This window comes from Lycium barbarum, chromosome 3 (assembly GCF_019175385.1).
Source record: "Lycium barbarum isolate Lr01 chromosome 3, ASM1917538v2, whole genome shotgun sequence".
Lineage (NCBI taxonomy): Eukaryota > Viridiplantae > Streptophyta > Magnoliopsida > Solanales > Solanaceae > Lycium > Lycium barbarum.
The window spans coordinates 110691951-110707097 of NC_083339.1; the positions used below are offsets into that span (position 1 = coordinate 110691951).

General features: G+C 36.4%; 1 protein-coding gene across 1 annotated transcript; it reads left to right on the plus strand.

Moving 5' to 3' along the window:
- The first annotated feature begins 2136 nt into the window (after positions 1 to 2136).
- Positions 2137 to 6482, plus strand: LOC132631129 (uncharacterized). Its single transcript, XM_060346732.1, has 7 exons — positions 2137 to 2232; positions 2293 to 2412; positions 3085 to 3258; positions 3393 to 4789; positions 4859 to 5618; positions 5739 to 5890; positions 6254 to 6482. The coding sequence occupies exons 1-7, from the start codon at positions 2137 to 2139 to the stop codon at positions 6480 to 6482; spliced, it is 2928 nt and encodes a 975-aa protein (XP_060202715.1).
- Positions 6483 to 15147: the final 8665 nt, after the last annotated feature.

Sequence of the window (15147 nt, forward strand, 5' to 3'; positions counted from 1 at the left end):
TGACTAATTCCCGAGGCCATCAACTCACAAACCACATACACAGACATACATAAAAACACGCTACGAACGCGCTTGTGGCAACGGAGGTCTCGTTGATTGAGTCAACCCCCGATACCTCAAATTTAATTTTCAAACCTAAGTTCCAAAATGCATCTGAGTGCATTGGGAACTGGAATAGATATACACACAGATTTTCGAAAAAGGTCTGTTTACCCAAAATTCAACTTTGAGTCAATTCTTGTTCGCTTAAAGTCCATATTTCACAAAAATTCGCCCGAATCAAGTCTAAACACCTCAGGAAGCGTGTCAACTGTCCCCTCGGGTCAAAAGTGAGCTAATCAAGCTCGAAAAGGGGCGAAAATTCTGGAAGGACTATAACGGCCAAACGGGTCGTTACATAATTATAGAGTGTAATTACACCCAATTCTGATGGTGGACTTTGAAACATGCTTTACAATTAACCTAAGCTGTCTTCTCTCTCCTATTCCCATGCAAACCTAACCTTATTCTAAACCTTCATGGCGGCGCCGGCCACTAGGTGGCTGGCCAGCCTTTGGCAATCTCCTCCACACTACAATTCCCTCATTTGACCACCCCTTCTTCCTCTACGAACCCTCACGTGGCAGCATCTTGCTCCATAAACCCTACAAACCCTAAAAACCCTAACTCTAACAGCCATGAAAACCATGCAGACACGATGACACGTACTAAGAACTTTGCAACAATAGTGAATAAAAATGGTAATGACACCATGCAGATGATGGAAAATGTCATTGAGCCTATTCTAATCAAATCAGTCGATATAGTTGATGGAGAACACGTGGTGGAATGGACAGAAGCAGAAGTTGCTCGTATGAACATAATTGAGAAGCTCCAATATGCTGTAATTGGTAAGTTCTCTTATGGTTGGCCGGAACTTGAAGAATTGAGGACTCAGATCCCATTGCAGTGTGGGATTAAAGGAAATTGTCGTATTGGATTGTTTAGAAATAGATATATCTTTATGAGGTTTGAAAGGTTTGAAGACTACCTACAGATGATGGCAAAGATGGATCATTACATTAAGTCGAGAGATGGAGGAATGTACCGGATGAGGCCTTTGTTATATGATACTAGATTCAAAATTGATGAGGAAACTACAATGGCGATGGCTTGGATATCCTTTCCAAATTTATTGCCTACTTTCTTTGTGAAGAACTCTTTATTCTCTCTAGCATCAGCAGTTGGTAAACCATTGCATCCGGATATGGACACAATTAATAAAACTCGACCAAACTGTGCTAGTGTTAAAGTTATAGTAGATCTATCTACTAATCTTCCAAAAGTAGCTAGCATGAAGATCACAGATGAGAAGTCTGGTATTTCTAGAATTGTCAAGGTACAAATTCAGTATGATGCATTACCCAAATACTGCACAAGGTGTAAGTTGCAGGGTCATAATGAAGAAGGTTGCAGGATCTTACATCCAGAACTGAAAGTGGTACATATAGAAAAAGAAGACAAGGGAAAGACTGCAGAATCTCAAGATACTCAGCCAAATAAGGGGCATCATAGGAATTTTAGAAGACCAGGGGGAGATATGGTGGAGGCCCTGAAGATTGGAATACTGTCAAAGATACGAGGGTATTTACAAAAGAAAAAAATCCAGACAAGTTTATAGATGGGAGACCTACAAATGGGAATGTAGCAGAAGTTCAAACTCAAAATGCTTTTGAAGCTTTGCAGAATGAAGGGGTTGTGGAACGAGGAGTAGAACCTGTGGAGGATGAACTAACCTTGTAAGTAGAAGAGGTGGAAGTTAACACTGTGGGGTTTAATGTTAATATAGTGGAGGATAGCTCTCCTGCAACTGAAATCAAGGAGAAGGAGGACAAGGTTAAAAAGTTTGATATAATGCAACAACCTAATGCAGCAGACCAAGTTCAAGAAGTTGTGCCCCCTATAGGTACATCCAATATAGAAGAAGGAGTAGACAAAGAGAAGGAGATCATAGTAAATAGAGAGAAAGCTGAGAACAAAAGGGAAACTGGACAAGTTCACAGTAACTAAGAGGAGGTGGTAGTAGATCATGATGGTTTATTAGAAGTTAGTTCTCCTTCGAATAAATGGGGTGATAGGGTGGATGGGGAAAAGGATATGAGAGGTGATGTGGTGAATGAAGATAGTGTTGGCATAGAGGATCCAGGGGGAGGTGGACTCCATTCAGCTCAGCCAACTGCTGAAAATGCTATTGTTCTCAGTAGTTCATTGGCTCAACCTTTATAGTTATTGAAGATTGATTCCCCTATGCAGAGATTACATGATATTGTTTCCCATTATGCTGGAAATATAGACAGTCATTTGGAGGATAAAGAGAATTGTCACATTAATGAGGATGACCTGGAGGAGTCCGTTGAGCAGAAGCTTGAGCAGGTATGCAAACAAACTGATATTTCTCCAACATCAAAGGTCAAATGTGGAAGGAAAGGCAAGAAACAGATAGAAAGAAAGAAACCTTTAGGTGTAGAGCCACAACAACCTACCAGGGTTATGCCAAAGAGATCTACCAGTACTAAGTCAAAGTTTTAGATGATGATTAAAACATTCATTTGGAATATTAGATCAATGCAGACACAACAAGATTTTCATAGACTTCAAATGCTACATAGACATCACTGGTTTATGTTAGTTGACTTAATGGAGCCTTTTCAACATGTTAGATAGATACAAAAATTCAAAAGGAGGTTAGGGATGCATCAGGCTGGTGCAAACTGTAGTGGAAAGATTTGGTTTTTTGTAGAGGAGAATGTAAATGTAGAAATTGTATCTAACACTGCATAGCAGATCACCTTAAAACTGTTTCTTCAGAAGCAAAATAGATCTCTTATAACAACCTTGGTCAATGGTAAATGTGATGAAGTAGAAAGAATGCCACTTTGGGATAGTATTTATATTTAGCTGGTTCCTATGACTTGCTTTGGCTGGTAGGGGAAGACTTTAATGTAGTGATGAGTGAAGAGGAAAAAATAGGTGGAGTTCCTATAGTCCCTCAAGACTATGAGGATTTTTCCTTTTGTATCAACTCATGTGATTTATTTGAAACAGGTTTTAAAGGCAGTCCTTTTACATGGTGGAATGGCAGGGCTGGGGATGATTGTATATTTGAAAGATTGGACAAAATGTTCTTTAACCCACATTTTCAACAATGGTTTGGTCACATTGAAGTGGAGCATTTATCAAGGATTGGATCTGATCATGCCCTACTTCTTATCACTTTGGGTGAGGAAGTTTAGACTTTCATAAAACCATTCAGGTTTTTGAAGTTTTGGACTGAGCATAAAGACTTCTTGCACATAGTAAGGCTGAATTGGTTTGAGGAGAGTATTAGCAATCCTTTTTTGGTTTTTAAACAGAAGATCAAGATAGTTAAAGGGGCTTTATCTGCTTGGAGTAGACTGGCTTTTGGAGATATCTTCAAACAACTTATCATCAAGGAAGATATAGTGAGAATCAAGGAACAACTGTTTGAAGATGATCCTTCTGCAGAAAATAGAGTAGTCTTGCAGCTTGCTCAGGCTGAACTGAAAAAGTATTTACATTATGAGGAAGAGTTTTGGAGACAAAAAGCAGGTTACACTTGGTTCTCTGAAGGTGATAGAAACACCAGGTTTTTTCACAATTTAGTAAATGGAAGGAGAAAAAGGTTACAGGTGAATAGAATTCAAATTTCTGATGGTGAGTGGATAGAAGATAAGGAGCAACTTGCAGCAGAAGAAGTTGACTTCTTTCAACAACAATTCACTCAAGAGAAGGGGGCTCTAGATTTTGGGATGCTGATGCATATTCCACAGATGGTCTCTTCTGAAAGCAATGATTTGCTTTGTGCATTTCCATCCCTGGAAGAAGTAAAGAGTGCTGTTTTTGAACTTAAAGGAGAGAGTGCTTATGGTCCTGATGGATTATCAGGAACTTTCTTTCATTCATGTTGGGACATTGTAGGAATGGATGTATTCAGAATGGTTCAGGCTTTATATGAAGGTCATACTCTCCCAAAATCAGTAACTCATACTAATTTGGTGTTGATCCCTAAGAAATCAGAAGTTCACACTTTTGGGGATCTCAGACTAATTAGCTTGAGTAACTTCATAAACAAGGTCATTTCAAGAGTGGTTCATGGAAGACTGGATAAAATTCTACCAAGTTTGATCTCTAGCAACCAGTCTAGTTTTGTGAAGGGAAGAAGCATTATTGAGAATGTGTTGCTTACTCAAGAAATTGTCACAGATATTAGAAATAGAGGTAAACCTGCAAATGTGGTAATTAAGTTAGATATGGATAAGGCATATGATAGAGTGTCCTGGCTATATTTAACTAGGGTGCTGAGAAGAATGGGATTTGCAGAAAATTTTATGGATCAGATATGGAGGTTGTTAGCAAATAACTGGTATTCAGTTTTGTCGAATGGCCAATCTTATGGTTTTTTCCACTTCACAAGGGGTGTGAAGCAAGGTGATCCATTGTCACCTGCTCTATTTATACTTTCAGCAGAAGTGTTTTCTAGAGCACTTAACTTTTTATTTCAGCACGATCAGTATAAGTGCTTTGGTATGCCTAAATGGAGTGTAAACCTCAATCATCTTGCTTATGCAGATGATAACATCATCTTTGCATCAGCTGATAAATTATCATTGGAACTGACTATGAAAGTTTTGAGAGATTATGAAAAGTTGTCAGGTCAATTGATAAATAGAGAGAAAAGTTTCTTTTACATGCATCAGAAGTCAGCAATACAGTTATGTCAAGAAGTTGAGTAGGTAACTGGTTTTACAAGAGGCATGTTTCCCTTCAAATACCTTGGCTTTTCTATCTTCCACTCTAGAAAAAGGAAAGTTTATTATAATGATCTCATTAAGAGAGTGAAAGATAGGCTGCAGAACTGGAAAGAAAGGTTGTTATCATTTGGAGGGAAGGCAGTTCTTATCAACAGTGTTTTACAAAGTATGCCAATGTACCTTCTTTCTGCAATGGCACCTACTAAGTACACACTAAATGAACTGCATAAAATCTTTGCAAGATTTTATTGGAGTAATAAGGAAGAAGGCAAGAGTAGACACTGGTCAGCCTGGCTGAAAGTGTGTGTTCCTAAACAGGAGGGAGGATTGGGATTTAGGTCCCTTCTTGATGTATCAAAAACTTTATTCACTAAGCTATGGTGGAGATTCAGAACTTCTAGTACTCTGTGGTCAACATTCATGTGGAATAAGTACTGTAAGAAACATTTTCCAGCTAGGGTTGAATGGAAAGGAGGCTCACAATTATGGAAGAAGATGCTAGAATCTAGAGATGCTATAGAAGGGGAGATCTGGTGGGAACCAAGAAATGGCTCTGCTAACATTTGGTTTGAAAACTGGACTAAACTTGGTCCTCTTTCCCAGCTTATGCCAGCTAATTTCCCTATGGATGACATAATTCAGGAGGTTGTAGATGTTATGGAGAATGGGACTTGGAATTATCAGACATCACAACAAATTGTGCCAGAAGATATTGTTGATCATATAAGAAAGGAGATGCACATTGAAACTCCCTCAGAAAATATGGATAAGGCTTGGTGGATGCTCACTAGTAGTGGTAAGTACACTGTTAGTAGTGCATGGGAAGTAGTAAGACAAAGAGGTGACTCAAACTGGTGTTACAAGCAATTCTAGACAAAAGGTTTGCCTTTCAAGATTGCTTTCTTCTTGTGGAGAGTGTGGAAGCAGAAATTACCTGTTGATGATGTACTTGCAAAGATGGGGATAGCTATTGTATCTACATATAGGTGTTGTTCTCAGCCCCACCAAGAAACAATGAACCATATGTTTGTCACAGGTCGATATGCTGCAGATATGGAAGATGTTCTCAGTAGCAGCAGGTGTGCAAGGCCATTTTATTCAAGTTAATCAAACTATCAAGAAATGGTGGACACAAAGTGTTTTTCAAAGCTGAAACCATTATACCAAGCAGCTCCTGCAATCATACTTTGGCAACTTTGGAAAAGAAGAAACACAGTTTTGCATGGTGGTAACATGTCTAGGCATAGGGTCATATATGAGATTAATCTTAATCTCATCCAACTGGCCAAAACTATATATCTATGGATGAAAAATTTTCCAAACTCTCGGCCTCAGCTGGTACAACATCTGGAACAATATAGGCCTCATATATAGTACATACTGGTTTAATGGTTTAGCCCTCCTGTAGGATAGCTCAAATGTAATAGTGATGGTGCCTCCAGGGGAAATCTTGGTCCTAGTGCATCTGCATTTTGTGTGAGAAATCATGAAGGAGAGTTCATTCATGCTACTGCTAGCAGGATTGCAGATACAACTTGTCTATGTGCAGAGGCAAAAGCAATGCATGATGGCATTATATTTTGTGTAACACAGCAGCATTTACCACTGATTTTGGAGACTGATTCACTTGGTTTAATGAAGATAGCAGAAGGGGAATGGGAAGTTCCATAGAGTATTAGTATGGAGGTGCAGAAGATTAGAGAATGGAGGAAGAAGGGATTGATACAAGTTAGACATGTGCTGAGAGAGGGCAACTAGCTTGCTGATTTTCTAACTAACCATGTTTTTGATTTTGCAGGTACTCTTAATTTTGAGGTATTTACTGATTTGCCAACTGCAGCTAGGAGACTTGTAAACATGGATAAAATGCATCTACCAAGCTTTAGATTTAACACAGTAATTACAAGGGAGCCAGATTAAAGCATGCAATTCATAAGTCCAAATGTAGCAACACTGAAAGCTGCAGATCATTGTTGACAGGAATATCAAGGTAGAGGTATTTCAAGATCAAGTTTATCTGCTCTTGAGTCTGTTCCTAAGAAAATTCTATCCAATGTGTGGTATTAACATCATGTTTAGCCTGTTGGAAGAATCTCCTTAGTGATAGAGGATAAGTACAGATAAACTGTCATATTCAAATATTTTCATATTCAAGTTCAGGAGACTCAGATTATAGACAGCTTTGGCTAGCATAAAAAGCCTGATGCTGCACAATTGCAAGTTGGAAGGATACTTCTTTTGGTATTTGATTACATAGCACCTGGTGAGAGCTTGAGGTGACTGAAATGGAATCAAGCCAAGGCTTGAAATGGTCGTGCATTCATTAGGCTAGATATAACTACTTAGGCTGTTTTACCTTTGATTTCTAGGCACTTTTGGCCTTGTAGCCTTTTTTACTTTTGCTTTTTTTGCTTTTTTTTGCTTTCTTTCCAATTCTGTACATGCCTTTTTTAATACAATTCACAACTATGCCTAGTGCTAGTTGTTTTAATTAAAAAAAAAAATTATCAGCCCTCACTTGAGAATTGGAGAGTGTAATTACACCTTCTTAATTACACCTAATTCCACCTAACCAAGTAATTACTTTGTCAAACAAACTGGTCAAACTGTGTAATTACACCCAATTCCAATTACCTGTGTGGCTTTCCAAACAGGCCCTAAAAGTCTTCTCTCTCTTTCTCTTTCTCACACACTTGGAAATTCTGGCCAAATTCAATTTGAAATGAAAGTTTTAAACTTACTAGTTTAATATTTGGATGAGGCCTAACAAAAATTATATTCTTAATAGCTTATTTCTAGTATTACCTTAAACAGAGCAAAAACAGAAAAAGCTCATACCAACATTGTGGCTGCATTTTCTCCAATTTATAGTGGTTAATTTCCCTTATAGGTTGTACCTACAATTGTAATTATTTCTTTACTTTTTCTTATGAAATATTCATTCAGGGACGGAAGTGAGTTCACTCCAATGGTTGAATTCGTAAAAAGTACAATAAGTTAAGTGCTAAAAATTAAGGGAAAATTTCATAAATGACCACATTTTAAGAGTTAAAAATCTGGCATAGCAATATTTTGCTTATTTACAGCTCGTAGCTACTTTTTTGTTTGTTGTATTCATTTTTTTCGCTGTATTCAATTTTTGTTTTCGCTATATTCATGACTAAAATAATTTTTTTCCCGCTGTATTCATGAAATAATTATCTGTATTCATAAATTGGCTTATTTTATTCATGAATACAACAAGTAAAAAACCGAATACATATACACCAATAATTACACAAAAACATCATATTTTTCGGTATGTATACAATAGATACAGGCGAAAAATACTGTATACAACATAGATACACCAAAAAATTAACAAATACAAGCGGAAAACATTGTATACACGGTAAATATATAACAAATATAGCAAAAAATTAATGAATACACTGAATTGTATGCTAAAAAATGAATGAATACACTGAAAAAGAAAAGTGATTTTTCAGATCCGGTACCGGAATTTGACCGAAAGATTTGACCGGTACCAGACTCCGACAAAGCAACACTTGTCGACGGTGAAGATCTGATGTATATCCGGTCAGATCCGGCAAAGATTTGACCAGATCTGACCGTCAAAGTTCGCCGGAGAAGGATGCAAGGCCAATCGGTGAAGATCTGATTTATAACCGGCCAAGATCTGACCGTCAAAGTTCGCCGGAGAAGGATGAGAGGCCAATCGGTGAAGATCTGATGTATATCCGGTCAGATCCGGCCAAGATCTGACCGGATCTGACCGTAAAAGTTTGCCGGAGAAAGGTCGTGGTGGCCGGCAGCAGAGCGGGGGTGGGGGAGAGGGGAGAGAGAGAGATGGGAGGATTGGGTTGGAAGTGAATAATGTGATTTTGGAGTATTTTACTTTGTATATATATATATAGCTATAAGTTGTATTTAACATATAATTATTAGCTATGGAATGTAATTATTTTAAACTATAGCTACTAAATATAAATATATAGTAATGTTAGTTATGCTATGTAGTTATCCCAAAAATTAATATAAATTGGGGGTTTGTTGTGGTGGGCCAGCCATCAAATCTCATTTCAAACTATAACCCACGTGACATCAAATGTAAAAACAAGGCCCTTGAATGAAAGCAAAGTGCAAATACATTCCAATGGAAATCGCTATTTAGCATGTTTCAGCTAAGCCTGGCAACTAGGGGTGGGCTTTCGGTTCTTCGGTTCGGTTCTATCAAATTTCGATTTGGCTATTTCGGTTTCGGTTTTTTGAAGGTGGACACCGAACACCGAACCAAACTAGTTCAGTTCGGTTCTTTCCGTTTTGATTTTTTGAAGTTTGGATCAGTTTGGTTTCGGTTTTTTCAATTCGGTTTTTTTGATATCATATTAGAAGTGATTCCATTTAAACTAATTCATATTCTCAAAAGCAACAAAACATAAAACTAACAAATTAAAATCAAAATCAAACAAACGGGATACACGAGAACAGAAAACCATAACCATAATATAGGATTACTAGGTGTTATATACATACAGTAAGAATAATTAAGAAAACACATAAAAGGCATACATTAATCCTAAAGACACATCCTAGTCACTTTTCTTTGTTAAGGATATTTGATTTTCTCAACTGAAGTGGAAAATTAGGGATACAAAAGCAAAAGAGAGCTTATTACAATTGAGTTTATTTTTTGGGCTTAAACTTAATGAGTTGAGACTATTTTTTTTTTTTTTTTTTTGCGTAATGTATAAATTTCGGTTCTTTGGTTCGGTTTCATCAAAGTTCGGTTCGGCTATTTCGGTTTCGGTTTTTTTGAAGGAGAACACCAAACACCGAACCAAACTAGTTCGGCTCGGTTCTTTCGGTTTCGGTTTCTTGAAGTTCGGTTTGGTTCGATCCGATTTTTCGGTTTTGTTCGGTCCGATTTTGAAGGCGAACACCAAACACCGAACCCTACTGGAAACCGGTTCAAATCGGACCGTACCGGCAACCGGTTAGTAAACCGGAACCGGCCACCGATTCCGGTCTAAAAATCGGAACCGGCCACCGATTCCGATTTACCGGTTTCAAACTGGAAACCGGACCGGTCCAAAACGTTACAAAACCCCTTTTTTTTGTATACTATATATATATTATAGTATTTATTAGTATATTGTAGGTATATTTACATATGTTATATAAGTTTATAAGTAAAGTTTATATATTTACTGACTAACAACATATACGTATATGTGTGTATATATACACACACATATATGTTTAAGTTATATGTAGTATAACTTAAGTTATTTATAGCTTAAGTTTTTTCTAAGTTTATAAATTCCTATTTTATAAATTAAGAATATTTATATTATAAGTATATTCTTAGTATATTTTAGTTATTTTTCTAGTATATAACTTTCTAGTTTTTAATTTAAGTAGATGTATATTATACGTATATTCTTAGTATATTTTAAGTATATTCCTAACTTAATATAAGTAAAAATATGAACACAAGTAAATAAAAGAAAGCTCAATGAGCCATATATTTTATTCATTCATGGATAACATTTATTTGCAAGTTGTAGTTTTTATTAACTTGCAAATAATACATGAGTTGCAAAGAAATAGTAGAATAATAAAATCAAAAAGTGTCAATCATTTGGCTAATATCCGCCATATCATATTCGGTCATGGAGATATCTTCAAAGTCTCCCATTTGGTCCACTTCACTTGCTATCAAATCTTCAATCTCTTCCTTTTCGCCTTCCACCGCTTCTAAGTTTTGGTTGTGTCGCTCCGATCTAATACAATCGCGAATGCACTCTAGCACTTGCAAGCTAAATCCGGATAATGAGTGTCTATGGTCTCAAATTTGTTGTCTTCCTTGGCTAAATGCACTCTCCGAAGCCACAGTCGATATTTGAACCGTAAGGATATCTCGAGCCATTCTTGAAAGTATCGGATGACTTGCCTTGTTTCTCTTCCACCATGCTAAGACGTCCAAATCATCTAGTTCCTTGATATCCACATTTTGCTGCATCAAATAAAGGTGATATTCATCAAAGTTTGCATTATAAGAAGGAGTTGGATATGAATGTAAAACTTTTAAATGCGACAAACCCGACAAGCCCTTTTTGCTACTTTGAGAAGTAGTAGGGCGTGGAGCAACGGGTGTAGCATTTTCTTCCAAATTAGAATAATGACTAAAAACTTTTCTAAACTCAGCATCAATAGCAAGCTCAACTTCAGTTAAAGATGGTTCAACTTCCTCTTCAACTTCTAAAAAGGTATAAATTTGATTAACCAATGCTCTAGTATAAGATATTTTTAAACAAGGATTTAAAAGAGAACCCAATATAAATAAAGTTGGATGGGAAAAAAATACTTCCTAAATTTTGTTGTCATATTAAAAATAGCCGCTTGATAACCGGATTTATTTTTATACTCTTGTAAAACTCTAGCTATTTCCGCTAAGTAGGCTAAAATTCCGGTTACCGTGGGATAGAATTGTCTAGAAAAAGCAAGAGTTGCATTATAAAAATTTTGTAAGAGTTCAACACATTCTTTAACATCTTCTCAATCGGTAATATTTAACCAATCATCACTATTTGTATTAAAATGGTTGTGAACTTATTGTATGGGAATCCTATACTCATATGCTTGTTGTAACATAATGTAAGTGCAGTTCCACCTAGTCTCAACCTCTACTTGAATTTTCCTAGGTCTAAAGCCATTTTCCACACAAGAATTTTTAAAATCTCTCAGTTTTTCCCAATTAGCATTACAAAAAAAAAAAAAAAAAAAAAAAAAAAACACAACCGCATTTCTAACCTTTTGAATAGAATCTTCAAAACACTCAAGACCAACTTTAACAATCAAGTTTAAAATGTGACAACTACATCTCACATGAAAAATATTTTTTAGTGAAGTGTTTAATTCCCTTTTTAAAAGACCAATCGCCTTTGTATTATTAGAAGAATTATCTAAAGCAATACAAAAAAAATTCTATAAATGTTAAAAAATCTCATAATAGTAGACATTGAATTCGCTAAAAAATTTCCATCGTGACGACCTTTCCCTTTATCATATAAAAAAGTGATAATTCTTTTTTGCATCACCCAATTATCATCAACCCAATGACATGTAATAGCAAAAACATCTAACTTGTTAAGACTAAGACCCAAATCGGCGGTAAGAGAAACGTTACAATTTAAAGAATTAAATACATGGCGCAAATAAAATCTATATTTTTTATACAAATCTATAACATCCGCTCTACAAGTACTTCTAGGAATACCCTCAAATAATGAATTACAACAACGTTGAATATAAGTAACAAACCCCAAACCCGAAGGAAAGGAAAATGGTAGAGCATCAAAAGCAACCATTTTAGCCATTTCTACATGCTCTTTTTTCTTGTCATACTTAAAATTTTTACCGGTTCGTGGGTCTATGGTCATTTGAATACCCCTCAAATTTGAACCTGTTTGCTCTCCCCAAACATCCTTATGTTTACCTTTCATATGATTCGTTAGTGTACCCGTTCCACCATCCTTACTAGTTTGTTGCTTAAAAATAAATTCTTGTCTACATATATTGCATGTAGTTGTTTGTCTTTCCTTATTCTTAGTCATAAATCCCCAGATTTTAGTAGTTGGCTTACGAGTTCTTGGAGGTTTGTCTTGTGTATGTGATTGTGCAGGACCTGTATCTCCTATAGGATTTTCGGGGGCTTGTGTTTCATCATCATCAATTTCATTAAAAGTGTCGGTATAATATTGTTGCATTGCCTCATGATCTGAAAGTGGATTATTTCCACCAACATCAATACCTAAATTAGGTGTTTCGTTCACAAATGTTTCCTCATTAAACCCACCCCTAACAATACCACTACTACCGGCACCACGTCTAAATCTCTTCTCCATTATTAAATAGAATTAATTTAAATCACACTCAAATAAATCACAAGAAAATAAATTGCAAAAAATTAAATTGCGTAAATTAAATAGCGAAAAATAAATATAGAGTTGGAACAAAGGTACCAATTTGCCGGACTAATTTCCAACAAAGTGAAGGCGGCTAGAATTGCAAATCCACCAAAGTTACTTCAGATTGTTGCAAAATCACTAACTCTACCAACAATATTATAATTGCAAAATTAATAATTGAAACTAGAATAAAACTTTATAATATTTAATTGAGAGAAATTTAAAGTGGCTAATTGTTGTAAAGTAGCTATAATTGAGAGAAATTGAGAGAAAGAGAAGAGTGAATTGGTGTGGATTAAAATTGAAAATTAAGAGGGATTTATATAGGGGTGGGGGATGGGTTAAAATGTTAAAAAAAAAAGTTTGGGGGGGTTGGGGGACCAAAAGGGGCATTTGGAGCAGTTGGAAATGGCCATTTTTGCAAAATGGACCGTTGCCCAACGGTCCAGCCCACTCAGTTAACTGGCAGATTTAAAAAAATAAATTGACCGGTTTAACCGGTCCGGTTCCGGTCCCAAAAAATAAAAACCGGACCTATAGATTTTACTGGTCCGATTACCGGTTTGAAACGGTTAAACGAAACCGGTTGCCAGGCTTAGTTTCAGCTATCACAAGATTGATTGAAGGAGCTTCTTTTTAGCATATCTGTCTGAAATTAGCATGACAAGTTCGTTGGCATATGTCCCTATGTATTGTTGCATAGGTGAAGATTAGATGGGTTACTGGTCTTTGGGCATGAACATATTGCATAAACCACTACTTTTAAGAGCTTTTAACATTTCATAGCTACATTTTATGTATTTACATTTTGTAGCTAGTTAAGGACAATTCGCTGTATTTGAGCGTATTTAAATACACTGTTCAGCTGTTTTTTTTTAGTGTATTTGAATACATTTTTCAATTGTATCCAACCTTATTTGACGTCGTGTGTATTTGAATACATGCAATCTTAATTTATTTGAATACATGTGTATTCAAAATAATTGTATTCCAGTGCATTTAAATACACGATGGAGCTATGTATATTAATGTATTTATATATTGATCTATCCTTTTGTTTTTGGTTGTATATGAATGTATTTGAGCTTTAATCAGTAAGGTCACCGCCAAACGTCGCAAGGTTGAATGTTTTCGACTATATTTGAATATATTTGCACTAAAGAAAATGATGAAATGATGACTACAGTCAAATCCGGTCAAATCTCCGGCAAAAATACAAAATACACTGTATTTAAAATATGAAGAATACAATCAAATATGGTCGGATCTCTTGTGAATACAAAATACATTGTATTTAATTGAAAAAATTATATACAAACAACAAAAATACAGTTAAATACACGCAGTGAAGTATACAAAAATGTGTTTATCTCAAATACAGAGATGACAGAGAGGATACAAAGCATGACTACATATAAGTCTTGCAACTTTGACCGGCTAACTACATACCGCCGAATAAATACACTGTATTTACTTGTAAAAATTGTATACAAACAATAATTTTCCTGCGTGAAAAGCAGTGGAGAAGGAAGAGGAGGAGGCAGTGTGGTTGTGGATTGTCCTTCAGCTGGTTTTCTAGAGCTTCATTCCCGCATCTGATTTTCTAGAGCTTCGTTTCCATTTCCATCTTTCCTTGTATAGGAACCACAAACAAACCCTAGCCAAATCCACAAACCACACAGCCATGGCGATCTGGGAACTCTTATCCCAAAACCTTACCACATCCCATTCACTCCGACGTTTCTTCAGAGAGAACAGATCTGGCCAGCGACAGTGGCGTTTCTTAGATTTGGTGATGTCGTCGTGGAGGAGGAAGAGGTGGAGGCAGATCTAACCATATCTGGCCGGAGAGAGGCACCAGAGAGAGGAAAGAGGGCGAGAGAGAGGTGACGGAGAAATAAGTTATAAAACCTAATGTATTTGGTATAACTATGATAGGTAAATTGAAAACTCATTGTAACTAAGCCTGTCAATTGGGCCGGGATCGACCCACCTAACCCGGCCCATAACCGGCCCGGCCTCCCAACCCGGTAAGAGGGTGGTGGGCTGGGCTAGTGGAAAAAACTAGGGGGCTGGGCCAGACATGCCATTTAGCCTGGTAGCCTGGCCCACCAACAAACCGGGTTCTGGCCCACCGGGAGCCCGGCCCACTTCGAATTAATTTTAAAAAAAAATATTTAAGTGGTATGTTTGTGTATATCTTGTATATGTTAATGGTATATTTGCGTATATCTTGAATATGTTGTTGGAATGAAGACTCCCAACAGCTATTTAAGTGCTAAAAATTATAAAAAGTTGAGAATGTGATACAAGACTACATAAGTAATTTAAAATAAAACTTCAAACGTAAATTGATAACGTTG